This window comes from Falco biarmicus, chromosome 3, assembly GCF_023638135.1.
Source record: "Falco biarmicus isolate bFalBia1 chromosome 3, bFalBia1.pri, whole genome shotgun sequence".
Taxonomy (NCBI): Eukaryota; Metazoa; Chordata; class Aves; order Falconiformes; family Falconidae; genus Falco; species Falco biarmicus.
The window spans coordinates 27780838-27807733 of NC_079290.1; the positions used below are offsets into that span (position 1 = coordinate 27780838).

At 52.3% G+C, this 26896-nt stretch overlaps 2 protein-coding genes across 4 annotated transcripts in view; one reads left to right on the forward strand and one right to left on the reverse strand.

Annotated features, from left to right (window-relative positions):
• The window catches only part of ATP6V1C1 (ATPase H+ transporting V1 subunit C1), a 162819-nt gene that overhangs the window by 82434 nt on the left and 53489 nt on the right, over positions 1 to 26896 (reverse strand). The gene's annotated exons all lie outside the window — the stretch shown is intronic.
• Positions 1849 to 26159, forward strand: KLF10 (KLF transcription factor 10). 3 transcript variants are annotated; one of them, XM_056333702.1, is made up of 4 exons: positions 1849 to 2278; positions 22536 to 22775; positions 22879 to 23755; positions 24671 to 26159. In XM_056333702.1, exons 2-4 carry the CDS (start codon positions 22545 to 22547, stop codon positions 24928 to 24930), a joined length of 1368 nt encoding a protein of 455 aa, XP_056189677.1. In that variant the 5' UTR covers positions 1849 to 2278; positions 22536 to 22544; the 3' UTR covers positions 24931 to 26159. The 3 variants fall into 3 exon arrangements, with proteins under 3 accessions (XP_056189677.1, XP_056189675.1, XP_056189678.1); XM_056333700.1 differs by lacking the exon at positions 1849 to 2278 and adding an exon at positions 20300 to 20577; XM_056333703.1 differs by lacking the exon at positions 1849 to 2278 and adding an exon at positions 20623 to 20741.

A 26896-nucleotide genomic window follows, 5' to 3' on the forward strand; every position in this document is an offset into this window, starting at 1 on the left:
TGACTTATGAGAACAGTTTTACAGGCCCCTAAAGGAAGTATAAAATGGCTTATGTTTTGAAGACAGTCTAAGGAATATTTATTACTGGAATTAAATGTGGAAGTAGGAAAGGGAGTAAAGATTAATTTTTTTTAAACCTAAAGTTACTAGCCATCCCCATGTTTCAAGAAGTGATACACACCTGAGTCTACCAGTTGAGGTCTTTCTCTAGACAAAACATAGATTGCTGCATGGTTTTTTGATTAAATAGAAATTACAGTTGCGTAAGGTAATTTAACAGAAATCAGTTATGCAGCCTTAGGGAGAGTTTTATGTTAACTTACAGATCAGTTGAAAAAAAGTCCTCTATAAACGGTACAGTGGTCAGAGCAGAAATATTCATTGTACTTGAAGAGAGTTTGCCATTAAAAACAACCTGGAGTTTGAACACAGTATATGTTTCAATTTGATTTGCTGAGTGTTACTATTTATATTGTAATTGCAGTTCAGAATTTTACTCTTATGTAGAAGCTGAATGATTCCAAGTACTATATAGAAACTAAAGTAGCTCTGTCATGCTCAGTGTGGATCTGCAACTCTTCTGTTGATTGAGACCACTGCTCTTGTAGCCCTGCTGGCACGGCTAGCTGCCGTAGCTGGGATTTCTTTGATACTGATACGTGCTGTGTTTCAGTGTGTAATGCAATTACTCATGGTGCACGCCGAACACATCCCACCTGCTCTGGCCTGCAGTGCTTCCCTGCTCCAGCCCTGCAGGCTGCATACCGCTTCCCAGGGAAGAGCTGGGGCCGCAGCCCGAGCCGATGCTGTTACTGGTGCTGCCAGTTATTCCTTGGGAACAGGTGCAGATGATTCTACCTTCTCATTGTGTGTCTAAGCAGCTGCACAACTGGCTAACCTGACCCTGGCTCAGAATAAACGTGGGTGCCCTGGATCCGCCACCGGACGTGTTGCCACTTCATGTATACTCTTCATTGCTGCTTTTGGGAGGCGGAGGAGCAGCCTGTTAATGCGTTTCAGAGTAAGCTTATGTAAGTTTGAACTCCGGTCTTATTTTAAAATAATTAAAAATTTCAAAACTAAACAGAAGCACATGCTTTTAAAAGCGTGCAGTGAAAAAATCGGGTTTGTAGCTCTAACTTGCCTCTTGGATAAAAAACCCACCTGCTTCTAGTCCCTGATGGTGGGTAACTGCCGTGCTCTGGTCTAGCTCAGTCTTGCAGAGGGGCTTTCTTTGCGCTCTGACTCCCACAGAGACCACGGGGCACGATGCCTTTGGCCTCCTTGTGCGCGAGGGGTGGGGGGTGGGCTCGGGGCTTTGCCCAGGCACTGGGCAGCAGCTGAAAGCCACCAGCCCTGGAGAGAAGCCTCAACGGCAGCAGGGCCCTGGCTCTGCTGCTCAAGGGAGGGGCACAGCCGTGCTCTGCCCTGTCCCCTGAGGGCAGGTGCCCTGCTGCCCTGCCGGCTGCCTGCCTCACACTACAAGGAACTGGGAGAAAAAAGTGGGTGTGGACAAGGGATGGTTTGTCTTAACTGGTCTGACTGTAGCTGAAAGTTCATGTGCTGCGGGAAAGTGTTAGATGACACACATTTAATTTTTCCTTACGATTGAAGCACTATGCTGAACTGCAGGCTTCTTGCTCGCTCTCTGAACTCTTTATTTTCTCCTTTTATTAAAATTCTAAATTTCAAGTAAGGAGCAGCATCTAATTCCCTACAGCAATCTGCTACTGTTTATTGCTGTAGGACCTGATGAGAGCTGTGCGTTTCAAGTACTTGCTGGTTAGGGAGCGGCATGTTCCGATGCTGCCTGTGGCCCGTGCCCGACAGGCACCGCTTCCCGCTGCTGAGAGTGCTGCAGCTACCGAGGGAAGGCAGGTGAAGGTCTTTTTAATCCAGGATTGCGGGGCTATTCCCAAAAACCTGATGAACACAGGCACCTCTGTGCTCTGTGTTACCTGGGAAAGGCAGGGGAGCAGTAACAGCGCTGTGGACCCCCTCCTTGTTACAGTCCCTATCCTTGGAATAATGAGCTTTTTCTCATTTTATATTTTTATGTTTAAATCTCTTTGCAACTGCACAGTCTTTAATCTGAATTAGAGGCATTAGTAGGATTAACCTGTCAGCTACGCAGGACAAAGCTAATTGCGTTTGTCAGCCTGAGTCAGAAAAGAGCAGCTTTTGGGGAGGCAGCAGCAGGAGCTGGTTCCCCTGCCCTCAGTCCCACCAGCGGCTTCTCATCGTCCCCGCTCTGAGCGCCAGCAGCCGCCGGTTACAGGTAGGTCATTTGCTAAATGTTGCCGTTCCCCCTGTAAATTCTGTGGGATATAATACTTTATTTTAATGTTCTCTGACTGAAGCGCTGCAGTAGGCAGCAGTGCAGACCACAACCTCTGTCAAACGCACATCATGTAATGGCACGTGTGCTACTGCCCTCCTTCAATGTAAGGGGAGATAGTTGGTCAAAAATGGAAGGGAAAACTCTCTCAGGCTCAAGAATGTATAGCGTGGTTTGGTGAGTACCTGCATGATTTTAGGGCGGGCTTGCACGTTTTGCTCAACTACACAAGCTCTGAGCATGACCCTTCTCTGTACCGTTAAGAAAAATGCTCCGGTATTTGTGTCACAAGTTTATCACGCTTCTGAAACGGGAACCCCCGCAGTGAGGCGAAGCGGCGGCGGGGCCGGGCGGCGAAGCGGCGGCGGGGCCGGGCGGGTGCGCCGGGCAGCAGCGGTGCGTGCTCAGCAGGGGCGGGGGCCACAGCGCCGTGGGCCGACGCGCTCCCCCCATCGTGAACCCCCTTTAAAAAAAACCCCGAATTACCCGGCGAGCCCTCCCGTAGGCGTTGCCGCATCTGAAACCGCGGCACGGGGGAGGGGGCATCAGGGCCGAGCTGGGGGATCTCGGCCCGGTGGGGGGTCGGCGGCGGGGCCGAGGGTGTGTGCCCGCACCCCCCGCACACCGGCCGCCCCCCGCCCCGCCCGCGCCCCGGGCCTCCCCGCGCCAGCCCGGCGCCCCGGTGCGAGTCGCGGCCCCGGCGGCGGCGCTGCGGGCGGGCGCGGTGCCCGGCAGCCATGGAGGAGCCGCGCGGCCCCGCCCCCAGCCCCGGGCCCCGCCCCCAGCCCCGGGCCCCGCCCCCCGCTCCGGGCCCCGCCCCCGCTCCGGGCCCCGCCGCGGCAGCCGCCACGTACCGTTCCGACCCGCTCCCTGGGCCCCGGAGCGCGGGGACACGGCCCGGCCGCCCGCCGCCGCCCCGAGGCTTTCCCAGCCCCAGCGGGATGAAGCCGTGGGCAGCCCGGCGGGGCCTGATGGCTGGCCTTGCGCGGGGCCGGCGGCCGGACCAGGCGCCTCCCGGGCCTCGCCCCGCGGTCCTGGATCCCGCCACGCGCCGCCCGCACCCTCCGCGGCTGGGGCCGTGCCGCTGGCCACCGCCCGGCACCTGCTTTGACCGGCTGGGGCCGCGCCGGCCCGGGGGTGGGCAGGGCCGGCTTCTGAGTCCCGAGGTGCCCGAGGCTCCAAACCCGTCCTGTCCGCGGGGCAGGGGGCCTGGCCGGCCCGCGATGGCACCAGCCGGAGGGCGGCCGTGGGACACGGCCTCTGGAGCACGGGGCTGGGGGACACAAAGTCTCGCACGCCCACATGAACATTTCCACAAATGACTACAACTTTCTAACCACAAACACCTCGACAGCGAGTTCCCAGCCGAGGCGCATGGCCCTGGGACACCAGCATCACGGGGAAGGCCGAGGAAGCAAAGCCCCCTCCTTCCCCAGCTGTCCTTGACCCCGAGGTGCCCGCAGCCACCCTCATCCCCTCGGCGGTGGCCCGTGCCCCCTCGCTGGTGGCCATTTCCCCTTGGTGGTGGCCCATGTCCCCTTGGCAGTGGCCATCCCGCAGGCTGCCCACCCGAGCCCGGCTGCACTGGTGCCGTTCCAAGGCCGGTGCTGCCGGCAGGGCCAGGCTGCCCGCGTGGGCGCAATGCTGGCGGCAACACGCTCCATGTCATTCCTGCGGGCCGGGGACTTGGCCCCGCGGGCCACTGCACCGATGAGCCTCCTGCCACATGCCCTCCGCCCGCTGCACTGCCATGAGTGGCTGCAGCTGGGGGACGGCGAGGACAAGGAGGAAAGACATCCCTCAGCACCCGGATAACCAGGGACAGGTTTTTCTGGGCTGGGAGGTACGGCGGAGGCGGTGGCTGCCACGCCATTTGAAGGCTGCCGTGTCCCCCGTGCTCCCCCCGGGTTCATGTTGCCTTTCGCTCCCCACCAGAGACACTGGCTGGCGTTGCCGGCAGCTGCTGCCCAAGCCAGCCCTGCCCGCGTGGCAGGCACGGGCGCCCGCGCCACTGAGCCGAGCCATCCCTCCCTGCTGCGCCGCCGGCCTCGCTCACCTCCCCTAACCCCGCCAACCTACAGCACTTCAGCTGAAATTTTCCACTTCAGACGCATGCGAGACCAGAATAGATTTCCAGTGTATGGGTGTTTTTTTCCCCCTGCTAGCTAGAGGAAGGCCAGAGAATTCTTTGCAATGTTTGCTTTTAAAACACCCTTCAGGCGGCCTTAGGGGGTCCCCGCTAACCCGGCAGCCCCACGGGGGAGAGGCCCCTTGGGCTGGAGCGTGCCAGGCTTGGGGCACAGGCCCAGCCACTCTCCCAGGGCAGTCCCAGCCGTTCATCCCTTGGGGCCAGCGAGCCGAGTGCTGTGGAGCCACAGCCGTTTTTCTGTGGTGCTGCTGCAGCAGCTGCCGGGCCTGGTGGGATCCTGCGAGAGTGAGGAAGGTCTGGGCTGCCACGGGCAGGGGGAAAGGCAGGAACAGAACGGGATTCCCAGCTACAGCTCAGCTCCCAAAGCAGCGTTTCATTTGGTGGCTTGTGAGGAAAAAAAGAAAAATATCCGCAGAGCAAAGCTGGTTTAGCTTAGCGCATTTTGGCATGCTGTTCCTCTGTTCCTGCCAAATCCATTTTGCAATCTCCCTGGAGCAGGGGCTCTCCCATTGCCAGTGCTGCCGGAGGGCTGGACCCTTGCCCCAGCGGCGGTGGGCAGCCCGCGGCCCTGGCCCCGCTGCACCCACGGCGGCGCCATCTGCACCCGCCTCCGTGAGCTGCTGCTGCTCCACCTGCACGGCTGGGGTGCAGCTCCTGTCCCCTGAGCCCGGGGCCCTGAATGCTTGGGCATTTCTGTGGGGTTCGACCATCTCAAACCTCAAACAAGGCTGCTAACGGGCTGAGAGGAGTCATCCACAGCCCGGCTACGGAAGGGCAGGCACGTAAAGTCCAACAGTGCCCTCGCTGCCCACCGTCCACGCACAGGTCTGGCTCCAGACCCCAGTGCTCAGGACTGGATCCGCTGGTGCCACTCACCTGGCTGCAAGCACGCAGGGCTGTGGCTCTGGGTACCAGCCCTGCACAGCCACGCAAAGCTGCTCCTGACCCAAGCAGTCACTGGCAACCATGAGGCAACACCGCCCCCCCCTCCCCCCCCGCCCCCCCAGCTCAGAGCGTCGAACCTCTGTTACACCTGCAGACCAGTTATGTCAGATGCAGCTCTGGCAGGAAAAAACAACTGCCCCGATGTAAAACCCTGGAGGATGCTGGAGTTGGGGAAGTTTCAGAGGAGGGAACTCTGTCTCACCTGCCAAGCGTCCTAACACGTGCTCACACAAGGCTAAAGCACCCGTGAAGAGATGGTGCCCACAAGCCTCCTCGTGAAGAACGCAGACGGCCTGCACGCTGGAGCCCTGCACCTTGGCCGCGGCCCAGCAGCACGCAGAGCCGCCGAGGCACAGGCACACTCCGCGCTGGCCGGAGCCGTGCGCTTGCCAGGGCAGGGCTCAGCTCTGCAGGACACCGCTCTGCATGTGCCACGGGTGGCAGGGGAGAGGAGAAGGGTGGGGACAGCGGACAGGGCCACTGGTGCTCACCACCACGCCGCAGCCTCTAGCAGTCCGTTCTGGCACCTTCCCCTGGCAGTGCCAGGATTTCCCAGGAGCTGGGGCAGGCTTCCCGTGCTGCGGGCTGAGCTTCAGCTGCTCGTTCCCATATGACGTGACATTTTCTTTCTATGTGTGAACTTTTTTTACCTTTCCATTGTCTACTTAAGATCCCCCAAACTCAGACTGACAGTGTCCCTTCGAGCTTCTGGGGTTTGTCTCATACCGTAGCAACTTCACCTTAAAACACTTTGTCTTGCAAGCTCTCTGTACCTATATTTTACACACACACATAACGCTGGGCTTTGGGACACTGCTGCAGCATGTCCCCAAGACAGACTTTTGATAAACCAGTCATTTCTTTACCCGGTACAGCTCCCAGCATCCCACTGATTATGCACTCAAATGAGATCGTTTAATTTTGAATGTTGAACGAACAACTGCAAGTCCCAGGAGCAGGGTTTCAGATAAGGCATACAATGGAAGGGTGAAGTTGAGGACATGTGCCACGACATATAAAGCAGCCTGGTCTGGAAAAAGCCAAGCTCAAACTAGCTGAAGGTCCTGACAGCAAGTCAGAAGACATTTCAGCATTAAGTAGATGATTGTTATTTTTTTCAAAGAAATTCACCTTCTGTACTAAGCTTTCTTGCCCAGTTGAGCAAACTGATAAAAGCAGAACTGTGATGCTCCAGCTGAAAGCATAGTGTTTGGCTTGGTACCTAGTTCACAATTAATGTAAAGTTTTTACACTGTCTGTATATTGTTTGTGGATGAGCACAAACAGGCCTATTAAATGATTCTAGCTTTTGTGGTTTTTTTAAAAATCAGTGATCATGGGGTTTCACAGTAGATTTCCTAAAGGCCCTTTTGCTGCGGTTCACAGGCTATCCTGTACCCACAGAGAAAGAGCAAAAGCAGAGGGTGACATGGTGGTTCTCCCATCTCGGGCCTCTCTGGAGCTGGCACGAGTTGTGGATGAGCAACCGTCTCTGCAGGCGCTCCTGAAGGATGATGGATGCAGCCACCACGTTGTCACTCCCTGCGTCTGCTCTCACTGCTTCCAGCCCACAGCAGAGACCTTCCCACTCGGAGTGGAGAGGAGCTGCCCGCCACTCCCCATGCCCCCGGCAGACAGTGGGGGTGCTCCTGCGGCGGGCACCGAGGGAGCAGGGCCCTGGGAAGGGGCTGACGCCTCCAGCACACTCTGTGGCTGCTCCTGATCAACCAGAGTCGAACCAGAGGGTGTTTGGGAGCATGCAAAGGGAGCACATCCTCAGCCTGGCCGCCAAGTCCTGGAGGGGCTTACACCCACGCAGGTACCACAGACATCTGGGACAGCCACAGGCTCTGCTTCGGTCACCAGGGCCACGTGCCAGGCTATAATTAAAAAACCCCAAGGTTATAGGATACAAGCATAGGAGAAGGTGCTGGTGCTTCAGGCACGTGGCAGATACTCACTCCATGCTGGTACTCAGCATTTTGCGTCGCAGAGAGAGCTGTGGGGTGCCCGGTCCTTCTAGGGCTTGAAGTCTGACCTGTCAGCTCTTCTTGAAGCCAGAGAGGAAATGGGGGGGAAAAAAGTGCCTTTGATTAACTGCTGGGGACCAATGATCTGTAAGCATTTCCAAACACCTGCACCACTTCCAGCACTTGCAAGCAAAATAAAATCCGGGGTCCATGGCATTTCAACACTCGCAGGGAAGGCAAAGTAACGTTTAAAAACCTGTCTAAACCCTTTCATTCGCATCTTCCTTCATGCGACCCTAGAGCATAGCCAGTCCCTTGCTCACTCTTGAGTAAAACCAAATTCCAAAGAGTTCTTTATTTCAGTGTGTTACTCCCAAGGAAACCCCCTCCTTGGTGGGAGTAAAACTGGAAAATGTCACCCTAAACCAGAAGTTAAACCCAATATTAAAAGAGGCAAGAAAATCCAAGTCAGGTCTGAGGATGGGTTTGTTCTCCTCACATTTGGGCCTGCTCCAGCATACTGCAGTCCATCTGCTCACCCCCTCCATCACCCAAGCAGCTCAGAAAGGCAACGCTGACACTGCGCAGCCCAAAACCATGCTGTGTGACCCTGCTAACCAGGCAAGGAGGCTGGCGTCCACCTGACCACAGCTGCTTCCACATGGGTAACAACTGGGAGATGTGAAGAGAAGCCCCTTGCTTGCACTGGCCTCCTCTGAGGTGGGGGCCAAGGGTTTACTTGCAGCAGAGCAGCTGGGAGGGCACCAGGATGATATACAGCACCTTGCCAGACACGGGGATTCGCGTAACAAGCTGCCTTGTGAAGCAACACGGAGACAGGCTGTGCTCTCCTCTTCCTGCCGGAACAAAACTGTCTGTGCAACATGAGAGCTTCCCGCCTGGGACCCACGTAAACCGAGCACACGCGGCCCCTGCAGCCTTTCACCTACTAAACTCTGTTTACATATTTCACTCCTTGCTTTTTTCCCACTGCTGCAAACCAATACATGTGTGTGAACGCACGCAGGTATTGCATTTGGCAGGGCCATATGGTGTTTTCCTGACATACATTTGAGGCCAGATACATAGCTGTACTGCTGAGAAATTTAAGATAAGAAAACCTTTCCAGGACATTTAAGCTGTATCATCAACAATAATAAAAGGCCTTTATAAATCTGTATGTTTAAATCTGACAAGCTCTTTGCTACTCTACTCACTGTGAAATCTAGACAGACTGTGACTTAAGAACCTCCTCAGTAAACAAAGAGCAAACGAGTAAGATAAATGGACAAGTCTAGAGAAACAAACACTTCTTAAAATTCCACTTAATTCCACTTATTTTTATTTTATGGCAGCAAGAAAGGAGTACTTAGAAATTATTTTCACAGGGAAAAGGTCTTGCCCTGATGTACTAAAATAAGCAAAGAATTATGGCTGAGATTTTCAAATCTGCCTAAGGGATTCAAGTCTCCAACTAAACCAAACAAAGTGAGCATCCAAATCCTTTAAGCAGCCTTGAAAATCCTCCTATCCGCGTGCACAGGGCCAGGCATATAAAAGTATACAGAGTTGCATGAGTAAAAGACTTTGTATTTCTTTCACCAAAGGAATTATTTCAAAGGATCCTCAGTATAGAAATACATAAAAACGAACTCCAATGAGCTGCAATATTTGAAATACTGCTTGGTTGGTCTGTCATATGATCTAATCAATACTCATTGTTTATTTAACGAGCGCAGATCTGACCCAAAAGTTTCTAAACCCTCAAGCTCTCTGACACACAGTGTCAGCAAGATTATTTAAGGGCATTTACCCAGAGTTGCCAAACAGCCCTGAAGTAACCAAACAGACCCACACACCATTTGAGTTTGGGCTGGCTGGGCCCCGTGCTATTAATAGTCATCCCAAAGAGGGGAGACAGGCCTGCGCATGCAGGGGCACTCATAGGTCTGCTCCTAAAAACCATGGCTTTGCTGTATCATCTGTGCCATTGTAATTGCATAAAGCTTCCTTCAGCATGGGTTGCTACACTGTCTTTCTTTAGTTTAACAGATGCTTTCCAGACAGAGTCTTATTTCACATACACGCACGCGTGTGCCTCAGCTTTGTCTTCCATAGGTATGCTGCCCAGGATGGTACATCACTGATTTCACTATGACTGCAAGCATTCACAACACATCTAGTTGCTCTTAAATGAAATCTGAGCCTTTAATTCACTGCATGTAAGGAAACAGACCTAAACTGTGACAGACTGACGATATGTGACAACACAGCTCACACAGGGAAGAAAACACTGGGGTGGAGAAGAAGGGGGTGTCACACCAGCTTTAGGAGTTCCTAGCACTTCCCACTTCTAGGGACCTAAAGTCCTTTGCCCGACCAAGGGGCAGGCAAAGCTTTCTGGAGAATTCTTATGGATGTTAGCTGCTCCAGAGAACTATACATTACAGCTTATAATGTAGACGGTCTCATGAGGTTGACATGGATTTCTGGTTAACATCAAAGTTTCCTGAGAACAAAGGAAGCCAAAGGGCTTCCACCTTCCTCCTTTTGTCTGTACTCATGTTCCAGCACTGGTCCCAGCCAGTGCTCACTGATCGTGGACAGGACCCATGAGGATGGCACCTACCACCCGTGCATCCAGGTTCCTGCAGCAGAAGGCTGAATACACAGACAGAATAGAAGTGTGGAAAATGTGACCCATCTTAGCTGATAAAGCCTTTTGTGGGCACAAGAACCCACGAACCCTCACTCACTGCTTTCTCCTCCACCCACACTCACATGGATGCTGGAAATGTCCTTTTTCAGAAGGGCTCTGAAGATGGTTCCTGGTAAGCGCATGATCTTGACTGTGCAGAGCAGGATGTAGCTGTTTTCTGATAGTTAAAACTGTTTCAGCTGCAAAACAAACACAGATGTTACAACATCAACCAGTGTTTCTTTTACAATCAGTGCCATCAAATAAATGAAGAAGGTCTTCAGGAGTGCTTTTCGAAACCAACAACTGGATGCAAGCTTTCTTCTGGTAGGGATCTCTTTTTCACATTCTGCCTCTCAGTCCTTGCTCAGAACAGTTCCCTGCACTGGGATTGACAACTGCAGAATCACACTCTCTTTCTTTTTTGACCAATATCTGCATTTTTGGTCCCTAAACCAAGAGAGACAAAACAGTATTTTGCAAGAATCATTTTATCCTGCCACTAGTGCAGAACAGATGGTTACTTTTCAACAGCATCTGTGAAAAGGCTTCATGGAAGTTCTGAAGTGCTGAAAATGAACGCGACAGCCAAACTTCAGCCATTCCTCAGTGTAGAAACAGAGCTTACCTGCAAAACCCACCTCAAGTTAACCCAGCAACAGGAAAAAAACATTTCACAAAACCTTACATTTCTGGAAGTAGTAAGAAATGACTGTAGATTCTCTCCTGGGGGAATGGAGCTAGTTATATGCAAGCCTTCTCCTGACTTTTAAAAATTATTTTTAAATACAAGCTACACTTCTGAATCAGCTCTGAAATCCACAGGGATCACAAAGCTTTTGACCCCAGTCTTATGGCTACACCCAAAAAGACAGACCAGGGGCCTAAGGAGAGATTCATGGTGGACAAGTACATTTCTAAAAAGCAGCCACTGCCCCTCAGCAGAGAAAACCTCTGAGACATGGTGACAGTCAGCTGCCACGCTGTGTAACACATCTAGGGGGAATGGGGGAGAATGGAAGCTTCTGACATAGGACAGAGGCAACCAGACTGTCCCCTGGGGCAGCTGGTCTGGGAGAGCCTGGCTCCCTACAGGGCCTGAAACCGTCCTCATCTCAAAATCTAAAGTATCCCTTCTTCTCCACTTCCTTTGTGCCCTTGCAAGACCCTCAAGCTTCCTCAACTTCTCCTGCATTTGAGTTCCCGTCACAGTATCTCCTCTCTTCCCAGTTTTTACCCAAGCCTTCTGGCAGCAAAGGGCTGTCTGTGCTGTGTCTGAGCTGCAGCCATGCACGTGAATGCCTGCATGCCAAGCCACCAGCAAACAGGCAGGCCTGAGCTCGCTCGGTCTGCCCCTCCATGAAACTCTCTTCTGCCCAGCTGATGGCTCTCGCTGGCCTTGTAGACACTCACGGTGGGATCCACCTCGCCTCACTTCACCTACTTTGTAGATTCACCCACCTGTGGCAGCTGCCCAGGCTCCCGTTATCGGCACAGGGGATGGAGTCAACAGAACTCAGAGTGCAATTCATCCCACATCAGGGAAAAATGAAACATGCCTGAACCCTGTGGTTTATATTTACTAGCGCTCCACTGTCTATAAAAAGAACTATAAAAACAGATGCTTGTGTTATAAGCACCTAATCTTAGATGAACTCCACCCATAGTGACTCTGGGTACATTTATATTCACTTTGCTATTTGAACCCGTGAACAACCTTGGGCCCAGGGTCAAACAGTGCAAACCGGCTCGCTTCCCAGCTGCTCACAACAAGGGTCCTTTGGAGCGGTTAAGCGGGAGCATGCCAGTACACTTCCCACCCCCCAGGCCTCCTCAGTCTCCCACGCCAGCGCACTCACTCGCACAGGCCACCCTCCACAGCCCTCCATGGCTGTTTTGCAAGAGAAATGTGCCTATAGATCGACCCTTCCAGGCACTGACCTGAACCACCATCCCTTCTTCCCCTCATGGAGGGGAGATCTTGGACCAGGGAGACAGAAGTCACAGGAAGATTCAGCTCGAGGAGGTCTTTACAAAGTTGCTTGCCTGCCTGCCAGCTCTTTAACTCTGGCACATCACTCACTGGGTCACCATCTCAACCAGCCAGAGAATCACCACCACCCTTTGGAGGCTGGCAATCACTTGCAGAGTCGTGGGTACCATAACCAGCTACACAGGCTCAGTCTGCACCGCAGATTCTATCGGTAAAGCATGCCCTGTCTACTATGGACAAGCCAGTGCCCTCTTCTAGAGGAGCTTCCTTGAGGTCCAGGTGCCGCTCTGCATGTCACCTCAAAGAGGGCCCACAGTATCCCTCTCCTTGTTACTGCAGCTCCTGTAGAGTGAATGACTGTGTGACCAAGGTGCAGTGTGTCTCCAAGGACGAGCTGCGGGACAGAAATTACTCTCTCCAACAGTGAGCTGCAAGATCAGAGTATGTATCTCCCATGGGGACCTGTGGGAATGAGGTGCACGTCCCCAAAACTGAGCTGCAAGAGCAAAGTGAGCCACACAGAGAATTCAGGGAGCGGTGAGATGCCAGCACCCTGCTGCCATGCAGGTGGTTGGGATGGGCTGCACATTGCATAACCTGCACGATCTCCAGCTAAACCACCGCACAGGGATCTGCAAAGCCCAGGGCTTTGGCACACCTGATGGAAATCTTCAGGCAAGTTTTTCTGTTCACGAAGGCAACCCCACTGATGGGGGTGCCCCCCCTGTGGTCTCTGACAAAGCCAACACCATCTCTGCACATTGTGCATTTGAAGAGTGAACAGGGATCTCCTCTGTAGCCCCTCACAAAGATCTGAGATCACAGTGGAGATACTCGCATTGACCAGCACCAAAGCTGGCTTTCACATAGACTCTTGTTTTAAAAATTTAAAGTAGTATTGCTCAATCATTGTATTGCTGCCAAGGGACTATCTGAGCAGCAAAGTTGCAAATCTTACGATGTCTCTTTAAATGAAACACAAGGCCTTGACCTCCACATATTCTTCAGGTGTGCCCTCTGCCCTTAGTTCCTGTGACATCTTAAGGGGGAAAAAAATGAAATCAATTACTAATAGCAAGTAGATTGCTTAACGACATGCCAGTGGTGTTTCATACCATGATGCCACGGGCATGGTATGTGAGCCAGGCATCTGGCAAGAGACGGCAGTGGGATATGGGAGAGCTGAAGACCAGCCAACACATATGGGCGGAGCATATTGGGTGCAGGGAACCGAACAGGATGCAGTTTAGTCTGTGGTGCATGCGGGACATGCTACACGCATTTTTGCACCTGCATTTTCCTGTGCAGAGACTATTTGCTTGCTTGAATATGAACTAAGAGAAATATGCAGTAGGGTTGGGAATCTCCAACTCATGGCTGAAACTAGCCAATAGTTCAAAAATTATTAAAGGTAGATAGGTTTAAAGAAAAGAAGGACCTTCATTCACGTGACTTCTATCAAAATACCTATAATGGCAGGTGTAGAAATACCATTACCTGTGTAAGGAGGAAAGGCAAAGCTGTCCCTGCTGACTTCTATACCGTCCATATTGGTATGTCACAAGAGATGCCCTGGCCACACCACCATCTCATCTCCTTAGCACCTCCAAGGTTAGCCCATCAGAAGAACCCTTGAAATGCAGCAGCCACTAAGTCATTGTGTAGTAAGTAAATTCTGTTTTGGCATGAAAAAGCACAAAAATGTGTTTCTAATGCTTCTGCTGGGAAAAACATTTATCTGACCATAGCACACACAGATGGCTTTGTAAGCTATACAAGCTCATTCTACAATGCTTAGAGGCTGTCTCCTTCTCATCTTACTGGATGACAGTTCAGCTTCTCAGTATCTCATTTTGTTAGCAGAAATTCAAATTGATCAGTTTGGTTTTATACTAAATAGTTAAATAAATCATGACACTGGGAAAATGCTGAATATATTAAATGCACCATTCAAAGTGACGGAACATACAGACCCATATGTCACCCTCACAAGCTGAAAGCGTTTTCTGGTATTTTCCAAGCTCTGTCTGCAAATAAACAATGCCACTTTGCCATACTCTTCCACAGCTCTCCAGAGGTATCCATGTTCTTGTGAAATGGCTTATCTCCACATCACACGTAGGACCCAACAATGTTGCCTTTTACTAGAGGTATCAACAAAATCACCAGCATCGCAGAAGTGGAGAAAGACCACTCAAGATACTAAACAAAAATAAACACATGGTCACACCACGGGAAGTGGAATAGGAAGCATGATCCGTGATCCACGTGGAAAGAATCAACAAATCATTCCGATATTAACTCTTCATTTCCACTATAGAAGATTCCCAGGATTGCTTGGACTAAGACATGCAGTGAGTATGTGACTTGGCTGGTTTGCACTGACCAGACACTTGTTCTGGCTGACCTTCCAAAATGACAGATGGGAAGCAGGACTGTAGCTGGTACCATCATCCTGTCCAGTGAACTGAGTTCCTGTAGCAGCCATAGGACCCCAGGAAAGTTCTGGTTGGCATATAACCTGATCCTGCACGGAAAGAACTGAACAGAAACACTCTCACAATCTTCGGTGGAAACCGAGGCAATCATTTATTCACCTAGGTTCTTTCTGCTCTAAAATCTATCCCACCATTTTCTGTGAAACAGGTATACACCTAACACCTGAGGTTAAAAGTACCCCTTGAGGTCCCATTACAAGAAGTGGAAAACAGCTCTTGCTTATTAATATGGAGAAGCCAAGAGTTTAGGATAAAGGAGCAACTTAAAACGCCTTCTAATTCTGCATGCCAAAGCTGTGATAAGCCACAGATAACAGAGCTGTTTCTTAAGAGCAGGGTGAAATTCAGGAGACTGGAGTTTCCCCTGACTTAGCCTCATCCTTAAGACTGCTGGACAGGACTGCAGTCGCACAGCTGGCCAGTGACTTAACAGCCATGTTGCCAATTCTCTTCCCTAATTTATCTTCTCAATCCCATGACAATTTAGCTTTCCACATCAGAAGAATATGACCTGCAGGCTGGATAAGTGGTTTTCTGGGAAATTTAAACTTAAGATACAGTGTAATAGGCATACGTAAATAACCCACAAGTGCTTAAAAGTCAAAATCCTAAACATTTTCCCAACGAAAAACCCAGACATGTCCATTTTCTCCTGGGCAGCAGAAAACCACATCCCCAGCTTCTCTGGGAAATTGAATGGAAAATACATGTGAACTGACAGTGATGCTTTAGCTGCTTTCAGTGATTGCCAGAGAAAATCAGTTTCACTGAGAACTGATCACTTGCCAAAAAGAAGTTTCTCTTCCTTGTCCTAGGCTTCATTAGGGGTGTTTGAGGGGTTTTTTCCCCTTGCCAGGCTGTCCCCTATAGCAGCAGTGCAAACATCAGCGCGGCTAACAGCCTCTGAAGCTTTCCATTGAACGGTGCTGAGCAGGCACGGCAGGACTGGAACTGTGGTGACTCAGGAACAGCCACAAATGCTCCAGAGAAAAAGGGCTGTGAGCAATACTGTGTAAAATGCACATACGCAGAAACTGGGGTTAGTATCATGTAGGGCTGGGGAGGAACATGGTGCTTCCAGCCAAACAGGGCTTGCTCTGTCTGGCAATCAGACTGCTAAAGCAAACTAAAATCCATACACTGAAGTCTTAATGACAAGAAAGTTCTTATTTTCACCTGGTATTCTAATAAGCAATTGCAGAACCAGGACAAAGCAGCTTTTTCCTAAGGTTGGGAGGTGTAAGGAAAATGGAATATGAAGAAGAAGGGAAAAGAACTTAAGAGGAGACAGAAAAGGAGACAAGCTGCCTTGTTGCCAATTACATGCTCCACCACCCCAGTTATCTGATATATAAAGCTCTGCAACTGCTGTCTGTAGCAGCAGAGACACTTTTCCAATTATTAATAAATGAAGGCGAGCAGTAGTAGGTGTGCCAAGGAAAAGAGAACAACTCCACACTGCACAATCCTCTCTTGCCCTGAATTCACCGTCTGCTGCCTCCGGCCCTCCTTCCACCCCCTCCTCATTCTCGGTTTGCTCCCCTCCTTCCGTCCTTCCTCTCATGTTCCCCGGCTGCCACTTTCCTGCCATTGCAGAGCTGCCTTTCCCTGGCCACCCCCTCAGCCTCAGCTGCTTTCAAACACCCACTGCATTGCTCTGCATATGAAAATGAGCCGTCACATTTTCCAGCCTCTGAAGCAGAGATTATTTTTGGGAGGGGTGGTTTTGACAGTTCTGCCCTGCAGTTCACAGGCAGAGCACAGGGCAGGCTATGTCAGTGCTGGGGGAGAAGAGAAGGGAGGGTACAGCAGTTCAGCACAGATGCACGGCTCCTGGCTGTGCACGCAGAAGGGGCTGAAGGTCTGTGAGAGGACACCAGGCTCCTGTGGGGTATGGGAGTCAAGGAGCAGTTAAGTCTCCCCACTTCCAAGGACTGCTTCCTTCCCAGGCCAAGGCCAGCTGCTAGCAATGCTGCTACAGGACACACCGCTGAGATGAGTCAAGCCTGCCTGTGGAGGACAGGCACAGCAAAGCCCCTCTCACACAAAGTCCTCATCGCAGCCGCATGCCTGTCATTCGCAGGCCACCAGGCAGTCTCTTCTAGAGCCCATACTCCCTGTCAAATACCACAATCAGCACCAGACCTCATCTGAAGATGTGGCTCAAAGGCCCTGAAAAGGTGAAATGTAGGAAGAACTTTGACCTCCCAGTCCGGTCCCAGCCATTCCGTGCACTTTGATGGCAGCTGGTCAGCGTGTAAGGCAAAATGTGCCGGGCCAGAAGGTCCTGTGCACCTGGACAGTGGCAGCAGCAGACAAGCACTAGCACGGTGGGGACAAACCCCAGGGGTGACAAGGGACTCTAACAGGTGGAGGGAGAACGAGCAGAAGGCTTCCTGGGTGACCAGGAGAGCAGACTGAAGAGAAGAGCAGCTGCAGAAGGTTGCTCTGAAAATTACAGTTGAAAGGAGCTGGTTAAATGCAGGAAAGAAAGATGGCAGCTGGGGAGGCAGAGCTGGGAGCACCTGGGTTGGAGTGGCTGGAGGTGTTGGATGGGAGAAACCAATAGGAAGGATCCAGAAATGGTGAGGGGGTGGCCGGGTATGAATGGCCGTAGGTGGTGCGGAGCAGGCTCTGGCAGGCGCACTGGGAATAGCCACGGGGAAAGGTTTTCATGTAGCGAAAGCAGTATGGATGTCATGGGAAGGAAGGTGGATTAAGAAGTATTAAATATTAATCAGTGGTGTGTGTGCTAAGGGCACATGAGATTGACAACTGGGAAAGGCGAGCCGTGAGGGCTAGTGGGGAACGACCACTGGAAGGGGTGCCGCAAGGGTGATCCTGCAGGACCCACAGCAACAAAGGCAAAGAGCCAAGAGGTGTTACTGAGAAGCCAAAGCGAGTGTGGACAAGGAGGTAAAGCAAGGACAGGAGGAGGGAGAAGTAAGAGCAGGAAAAGAACAAAACAGAACAGGCCACCTGAAGCGGGAGCTGATATTGCAAGTCAGCCCTTCATTATTTTCTCACAGTTGAGTCCAGAAGTACCTGTCTTTGTTGGGCTGCATCCTACTTCATGTTGTATAAACTGAGAGAGATACAGCCAAAACTCCAAAGTATTTACAACAGTCTCACTCAGCGTCCCCTAAAAACTACCCTTACGACAAACCTAAAAGGTATGTGATCCAGCTCAAACGTCGCTATACTAATTTCTTCATCTTCCCATTTTATATTGTGTTTTCCCCAAAAAGCGGTTTACTACTTCCTAGAAAATTACTGCAGAATCACCTTATCTTCCACAAGTAGTCCAGCACATACCTCCAACATCCTCCCATGGTAAGCAAACTAAAACCAGTAACACTATTTCACGTTACAGACCTTTAGTTCACATTGGCAACTGGATTTTTAACACTAAAGCTCTCACTGTATCAGTAGAACTTTTGTGTATATGCATTACACACGTGTAAGGGTGAAAAAAAGTGACAAAAATCTGCCTCATTTTCTGCCGATGTACAGACAGAAAGAAGCTGTAAGTTTTGCAGGTGAATTTATCATGTAGGGCTAAACTGCAAAGCTGGTGCAAGTTTTGCAAATGTATTTTTAGGGCAATAATACACTTCAAAAGCTATTTCAAAACATTTTAAATAAAAACAATTTCAAGCACAAAAAAACATGACAGAACCTGCCATGAACGGAAAACACAGAACTTCACCAAGAGCTATTGTGTATGAGTTCCGCAAGCTTTCTTTCAGCCCAAGCGGATGCAGACAGATGCACTTACGAGCCAAGAAGTCTCTCCCCAGCCGTGCTTCGCGTGACGGTAGCACCTTTTGGCAAAGGAGAGCATGTTCCGGGAGTCAAGCAACCATTTAATCAACATTTTTTCCTGTTGATTTCAGTGGGAAACACGCAGTAAACACATTTTCTCCTGGTAAGACACCCAGAGGTGTGGGATTCAGTGGATTAAGCTGTAAACAACTGTTTGCTGCTACTAGTGAAAAGGATCTGGATTTCATCCTGAAGTGCATTCTCTTTTGGGAATTTCCTCTAAATAAGGCAGTCAAGCCAATCAGTTTCCCTGCAGGGATCTTATAAAATCTGGCCAAAAGGCAGGCATACTCAGGTTACATAACAGAAACAGAAGATGGGAGATGCAGATTTCCCGCCATCAATCGGCACATTTTCTCAGACATGACAACTGCGGAAGCTGCAGCAGTGAGGAAAGAGGCAGCCTGGTGCAGGGGGGCACAGCAGGAGAGCACACCCCACCACCAGATTTGTAAGGGGTACCAGTGTGAAGCCAATTAACAGCAATTCCAGCTGTACAATGCATTGGTGGAAATGCCAGAATTAAAGTGATATCAGAAAAAAAGTGACTTCCTGAGAATAGAATTACCACTCCCCTATCAATACACAAGTCTTTGAACTAAGGATTGTTTTAAATTATATTTTACTCTGTGCTCGTGTTTTGCAATTGTTATATTCTCATTCTTTCTTCAGACTGAAGAAACTGCTCGATTTCTATTCTTGCAGCATTTTTTTCCACTTTCAGACATAATTGAGCGTTCTGGGAGACTTCCAGGCAAGTTACAGGAGGGCATAGCCTGCTGTCAGACCCCTTCTATCAGTTGGGATCGCCTGACAAGGGGAAGAATAATTAAGCAGAACAAAAGACTAGACCTTGACACCATTGAAAAGGGGACAGTTGTATCTTAGAAGAAGGAAAACATAAAGAAAAATGCTCTGAGCAAATGAGGCTGCACTGCACAGGAGGAAGAGGAGAGATCTCTAAAGTGAAGCTGAATAAATAGGAGAAATGGGACCAAACCCTAACAAAGTATCAACAGTATTTCTAGAGCAGAACAGCACTCTGGCACAAGCAGCGCTCAACATCTGCAGCCTGGCTCGGGATCCCACTTCTGACAGTCGCAGCCACCTTTTCTGCTTTTATTACAGCTTTCTGACAGGAAAAAGAATCCGCCTTACGCTCTGCACCGAGCAGAACGTACCAAACAGCTCTGGCCCCTCTGGAGCGCCGCAGACTGCAGCGTAACGTACCCGGCTGCGACCCCGCTAACCGGCGGCGGTTGCCCAGGCCAGCCGGGCGGCGGCTGCCGGGAAGCCGGGCGAAGGAGCCCAGGGGCCTGGCTGCTCTCCAGCGGCACACCGCCCAGCCGCGACGCGCCCGGGCCTGCGGCGCCGACCCGCCTGCAGGCCCCGCGGGGCCGGGGCTTCCCTCGGAGCTCTCCCCCTGACGCCGGCAGCGCTCGGGAGCGGGCCAGGGCCCTGCCGGGCCTTCAAGGGCCGCCCCGGCCGGCTGCGGCCTGCACACCCGGGCGGATCCCGACGCGTGGCAGCAACCCCCCACACGCGCGGCCTCCACCCGGCGGGGGCCAGGGGTGACTCCGGGACACGGCCGCGGGCACCCGTGCGCGCCCAGCCACCGAGCTCCCTCCGCCCTGAAGGGCCCCAGGAGCGGCCGGGCCGGGCCGTCCCCCTCGCCACCCGCCCACGGCCCCGCTTCACCTCGGCGCGGCGGGGAGCGGGCGGATGGGCGGGGGCCGCGCCGGGGAGGCTGCTCCCCCCGCGCCGCGTGACCTCATGCGCGAGGAAGCGCCGGGCCGCCCCCGCCGCTCCCACCCGCGGGGGGAACATGGAGGGGGGGGAGGGGGCGGCCCTGACTCAGCCGGCGGCGGCGGGGACTTACCGCGGGCCGCGCACACGCCGCGCTGACACACTGGCCACGCCGCGGGGCAGCCGCCGATCACGCGCGGGCGCCGGGCGTCCATTGGTGGGCGCCTCACACACCTTTGCCGGTGATTGGCGGCGAGCGGCCAGGAGCCCCGCCCACCCCCTTGCCCCCCTCCTCGCGCGGGGCCGGGGGAGCTGCCACCTGAATGGGGAGCGGCGAACAAAAAGAGGAAAATAAAGACAGCGGGCGGAGAGCGGCGGCGGCGCGGGCTCTGGTCAGCCTCGGCTCCCGCCACCGGTGAGTGTCCGGCCCCTCCCGGCGGGCCTGCGGACCCCGCGGTGGGGGGGAGGGTGCGGCGAAGGCGACTGTAGCACCCCTGGGGTGTGCGGAGCGGTGGGAACGGCGCGACAGGGGGATCCCGAGGGACGCCGGGGGGCGGCCGGCGGTGCGGGCGAGAGGAGGTACAGCGGACAGCGGCACGGGCAGGGGATCGGACCGAGGCGGTGGCTGGAGGAGGGGGGAGTCGCGGCGGGGGCAGCGGGGCTGCCGGGCGAGGGAAAGGGAGCCGGGGGACAGCACCCGGGGGGCAGGCGGGCGCGGAGAGCCGCGGGAGGGGAGGGAGAGGAGCTGCCGGCAACCCGTTGGCACCGCCGGCCAGCCTCTGTGTGTGCGTGCCCGGGCGCGCCCCGCGCAGGGGAGCGGCCGGCTCCGCGGCCGCATGTGCCGGGCGGTGGCGGCAGGAGGGGGAAGGAAGCAGCCGGGGGATCCCGGCGCGGCGGGGTCAGGCAAGGCCCGCCGCCAGGACGGGGTGGGCGGTGCGGGGGCCGGGAAGCGGGGGAGAGCCAGCCGTCCCCCACGCACACCGCGGGCGCTGGCGGAGCCGAGCCGCGGACCCGCTCCCCGCGGGGACGCCGTTTCCCTTCCCCCGCGGCGAGGAGGGAGGCGCCGGGTGTGGCGCCGCTGACCCTCGCCCGGCCCCCGCCCGCTGCGAGGCGAGGCGAGGCGAGGCGGCCCCGGTCGGGCTTTCCCCCGCCCGGCCCTGGGGAGGCGGGGCGCGGCTCTGCCGGGGAGGGGCTGCCTTCCTGCGGGCGGGGCGGGCTGGCGGGGAACTGGGTGAAAGGTCGGCGCGCGGCAATACCCACACCGCCGCCGAGCGGGCGCCGATCACGCTTTGTTCACATGCCCCCGCCCCCGGCCGCGCCCCGATCGGCGCCGGCCAATGGGCGCTGGCGCGGCGCGGGGAGCCAATAGAGGAGGGCGGGGGCGGGGCGCGGGGGGGCGGGCGGCGGGGAGCGCCGGCGGGTTGCGCTGAGGTGAAGGTGGCGCGCGCCCAACTGCCGGGGGCAGGCCCCGCCCCTACGCCCCGCCCCTGCGCCCCGCCCACCCCCTCAGGCCGCCGCCGCCGCCGCCGGGCTGCTGGTGACGGCCGGGGCTTGCTCTGCCGGCCCGGCGCCCGGGGGTGGCCTGGTCTCAGTAAAAAGATTCGTCTTACCCGTGAATGCAGCTGCTGGGGGACGCGGCTTCTCCACCCGCACCATCCCGGTGGGGCGGGGCGGGGGAAGTGGCCCGCGGCGGCGGGCGCCGTCCCTCAGAATCCCAGGGCTGTGGCAGGTGACGGTGGAGCGCGCGGCTTAGGCGGCTCTCTGCGGGGGCCGGTTCCGCGTGGGCATCCGTCTGATAGCCATTACACATTCCAGTCGTCCAAGTGGGTGATTTCCCTTGCGTGCACACCTGTGTGAGAGACACCTTTTGAGTATTTTCTGGAACATTTTTGGTAGCTAACACCTTTTGAAGATGTGCATCAGTCCCAATACAGTCCTTTCTCGTGTCAAAATAAGCACAATACTGAGGGCAGTGTTTAAACCAAAACTGGAAGGAGGCTGGAATGGAGGAGGAAGTCTTGTGTTCTTCCCTTTTTTGTGGCCGGGGTGTGTGTGTGAGGATTTTTGTTAAGCTTTCGGACGCAACACTTGCAATATGGAATAACTTAAACTGTTGCTTAGGGTCTGGGGAGGAGTTCTGTTGTCTCAAGAAAATATATAACCTGCACCAGATGTCCATATGTCCCCACTAACAATTTCACTAAAAGATTATATAAATAAGAAAGAGGGCAGGAAAATACAGGCATACCCCAACGCGACCAACTGTATTTATCTTGCACTTTGGTTCTTACAATGCCTTCTTATAATTAACTGCAAAGTATTCATACTTGGCATCAGGTTTAAAGTTTCCTTTTTTCCTTCTAACCAAAACAGGAGTGTGAAATGGAGATGATGACTGAGAAACAGAGAGATACTAGGTATTTCTGGAACAATACTCCTGAAAAAAGCGATTACGAAGCTGTAGAAGCCCTTATTTCTATGAGTTGCAACTGGAAATCAGACTTCAAAAAACATGCAGAAATGAGACCTGTAACTCCAGCATCTGATATGTCAGAAGAGAGTGATGAGACTTTGCTTCCTGGAGCAGCAGACTTTAATGTGATACCAGCATTTGTAAGTTTTTGAATTTGTACGTGTGCATGCTTGTTTTTAACCATTAGTGTGGCAATGTGTTGTTAACACGCTCCCCCTTAACTGTGTCTCTGTCCTCATACAGTGCCTGACCCCCCCCTACAGCCCTTCCGACTTTGAGATGTCACAGGTGGTCCATCCAGTCGGCAAGTCCCTGGTCGAGGCTGCCAGGCCTTCTCTTGCTGCACCTCGGAGAGAGGTGGAGAGGCCTCCAGCAGCCGGGCCTCTGAAAGCTCAAGCGACAAGTGTTATTCGCCACACAGCTGATGCCCAGCTTTGTAATCACAAAACCTGCCCAGTGAGAACAGCCAGCGTGCTGAAATACCAGGACAGTGTTTCAACGGAAACAAATGATAAACAAAACGCTGAAGCAGAACATTTGGTGTGTTCTGCTGTGGTGCCGAGCAGAGCCAACGATGAGAGCGGTGAACTGCCGGTGGCAGAAGGAAAATCTGCAGAACCAGCTGTTGGTCCACTGCCCTTGAGAAAGCCCTCAGTCAGCAGGCATCAGCCTGTCCCTGGATCAGCACAGCAGGCAGTGGCAGTGGCACCGCCGTGCCCTGCCCCAGGCAGCGGAGCCCCCCCCGTGCCAGTGATTTGTCAGATGGTCCCATTACCTGCAAACAACAATGTTGTGACGGCTGTAGTGCCCAACGCCACGCCAAGCCAGCAGCCAGCTCTCTGTCAGCCCATGGTCTTCATGGGCACCCAAGTTCCTAAAGGTGCTGTCATGTTTGTTGTGCCCCAGCCAGTTGTGCAGAGCACAAAGGCTCCCATGATTAGTCCAAATGGCACGAGACTCTCTCCCATTGCCCCTGCTCCTGGCTTTGTCCCTTCTGCAGCAAAAACCACTCCTCCAGCTGATTCTTCAAGAATAAGAAGTCACATTTGCAGCTACCCAGGATGTGGGAAAACTTACTTCAAGAGCTCCCATTTGAAGGCTCATGTCAGAACACACACAGGTTGGTCACTGTAGCTGGATGTTAAAAATTAATGTAGAAAATTGCAACTGTATACACAACTTGTTAAGGTTCTAGCGATTAATGGATTTGTTCATGGAACAAATTGTGGGGCAGCAATGAAATACTGGGTGGGTTTTTTTCAGCATGCATTATAATACTGCCCGATTGCTGACAGGAAATCTCCCGGAGGGGAAGTTGACTCAGCAGTTTGTTTGTGCTGGACTTGCTTCATGTCAAAAGGCATTCAGTAATACTCCTTAACTAGTGTGGAAGCAAGGCCTTGCCCAATTTAGAGTATGCTTTTCCAGAGTTAAAGACGCCTTATTAGGCTTTGCCTCAAGGATGCCTTCGTTAGAAGTGGGTAAAACTTATGAGATTCTTTTATGAAAGAATACAAGGATCCACTCCGAACTATTCCTACCTCAGTTATTTTAGTGAGTAACTTCTCTGTGCCTCAGCTTTTAATCGCAGTAGCAGGAAGAGCCACATCTGTTTCCACGCAGGCTCACAGTGCGCTACCAGAGTACTGTTACATAAAACATTATTGCAGGTTGCATTTCAGAGGGTAGTTTTGGGCATGCTAAGTTGTTGTAATCTGCAGTTCATGGGGAGCTGAGAGTTAAAATCGACTGTCTGGGAGGTAAAGAACATCTCAAACTATTTGGTTCCAGAGAATTGTTAACCATTTGTACTACTTAGCCTTGAGGGTAGCAAATCCACATGTTTACATAGCGGCATATGAACGATTTTTCGCATTTCATACATACAAAAACAATAGTTGTGTAGACTTTTGGCTCAACCATCGTAACAGAAACTTTTCTTTAAAGAAGTCAGATCCTGCCAGTCAAGGCAGTGGTGTTTGTTGCTCATTTAGTACTCATGGGGTATTTTTCTTTGTCATTTTTTTTCTCTTAGGAGAGAAGCCATTTAGTTGTAGTTGGAAAGGCTGTGAGAGAAGGTTTGCACGGTCTGATGAACTGTCTCGCCATCGCAGAACGCATACTGGGGAGAAGAAATTTGCCTGCCCAATGTGTGAGCGGCGGTTCATGAGGAGCGACCACTTAACGAAGCACGCACGTCGCCACTTATCAGCTAAGAAGTTACCAAACTGGCAAATGGAAGTGAGCAAGTTAAACGATATTGCCGTGCCGCCAACATCTGCAATCGCACAGTGAAAGAACTTACTCTGAAGACAGTGGGATTAACTGTTGTTGCTGGGATATGCCAGCTGAAAAAAGGCTTTTGCTCCTGGTCTGCGGTTCCCCCACGCCGGCTGCTGATGGCATGCAGCAGGGAAGCAAAGGCAGTCTGTGCTCCGTCACAGAAAATGTTGCAGGGAGAACTGGTGGCTGACTGGAATAGCGAGTGTTTTTTGCACTGGTAAGAAGAGAGAAGGGTCTAGAGCAGCACATATGGTGCCAGTTTTGAGTTTTGAAAATTATTCCTATATACTCTAGATCAGTCACATGTAAGTGTTACTGAAGGTTCGCTGCTGACACTAGAGACCAACTCCGTTTTTAACTTTCAGTTGTCAGTCTTCAGTACAGCACAGACCAGGAAGACAGCAATGTACGGGCACAGCCTTGACAGCCCAGGACGCACTCGCATAAGATAATCTAAATGGGTTTTCTTACTTCTGCCACCTTTTCTTGGTAGGAATCTTTTCCTCCTGTCCGTTCTCTGGCCCTGTCATAAGCAATGATGTGGTGCCAGGCTCCTGGAGATCTTAGACCTGTCCTCCTGCTTGGGGGTGTGTAACACACCCAGCTTTATACTGCTGTCCAGGGGGGCTTGGGGTGGGCATTCAGGGGCACCGCATGGGCAGCTGGAGGGTAGGCACTTTTCTGAATCCTCATCAGCTTTGTAATATTTTTCCAGCTTCTTTGGCAAGCTTTGTGATTATTACAATTGGGCATCATGATGCTTCTGCTTTTGTGTTGCTTATGGTTTCCTTTATACCTTCACACAAAGTATGTACCACTGCATTTTTCATGAACTGATACAGTGCACTTTTAAGAGAAACATTGTAACTGTAAACTATTCGGGTTGATTAAGGAAGAAACCCAGGAGTCTTGGGCTTCTTGATCATGTTTATACTAAAGATGGTTTATACTAAAAATGAAATGGATATATTATGTATTGTATTAAATTAGAAAGTTGTGACTCAAAGAGTAAAATGAGGCAGTAAAGACACCAGCCTAGAATTTAAACTGTAGCTTTTGTGACAAATCATGCATCAACTTTCACTATTTCTATTTTACCATATTATGTTGAGGACACATACCAGAAAGTGAACAGTTTTTAAATAGTGTTTTAGATATGCTTTTTGTGACTACTTTAAAGATTTGCACACTTGTTATGTTGTACTTTATACTTTGTTTACAATAAAATCAATTTTCTTTAATGCAGACCTCTTTTTTTTTAAATTCGTAACAGAACTTACCCCTTTTTCAAGGAAAATAACCTCAAAACAGAATATAGTCATTAACGGGTCCTGACCAATGAAAAGCTATCTCTTAACTTTTGATATTTAAGCTCTGTAAGGCCCACAGGAGCAGAATTTCAAGCCTGCAATTACTACCCTAAAGGTCTGTTTCGTTGTGCTTTTTGTTTTGGTTTTCTTTTTTTCTCCTTGCTCTTCATTCCCTTCCTTTTCTTCAGGCACCCAAAACTAAATGTGCTTATGTGGGACGTTATAACACTGGTGAAAAATACTCCTTTCTGTTGGTGATGGAACTGTGCTGTCTCCCCCAGGATGGAACCCTGCCCCGCTTTCCATCAGGTGGAGGTGGTAGCTGCCGCCCCGCAGCGTGGCATTGCCCAGGGCCAGCCAGACCGCAGCAGCACTGGCAGAGATGTGCGCTTACTGTCACTCTTCTCCAGGCTTGCCCGCCCCATTAGAGCTGTCTCCTGTGGGAGCCCCCCCCAGGAAAGAGGGCAGGGAGGTGAGGGTTTACCTTCCCAGCACAGTTTCTCTGCTTTCTGCTGCCTGCCTGCGTGCAGGGGATGGCCACTTGGTACCGCTCCCGTGGGGCTCTTCGGCCTCCTGCTCTGACTCCCCTGCCTGCAGGGATCCCCACATTTCACAGTCGTGGGGCTGTTGACTCACTGCCCCCCACTGCCCTTCCCTGCGGGGCGTTC

What these genes read in the sequence shown, in the direction of transcription:
- KLF10 (XM_056333702.1), top strand. Translation starts at nt 22,545, where the DNA reads ATGGAGATGATGACTGAGAAACAGAGAGATACTAGGTATTTCTGGAAC. An exon ending in TTAATGTGATACCAGCATTT is followed by an intron (nt 22,776 to 22,878) that starts GTAAGTTTTTGA and finishes GTCCTCATACAG; the next exon opens with TGCCTGACCCCCCCCTACAG. An exon ending in TCATGTCAGAACACACACAG is followed by an intron (nt 23,756 to 24,670) that starts GTTGGTCACTGT and finishes TTTTTCTCTTAG; the next exon opens with GAGAGAAGCCATTTAGTTGT.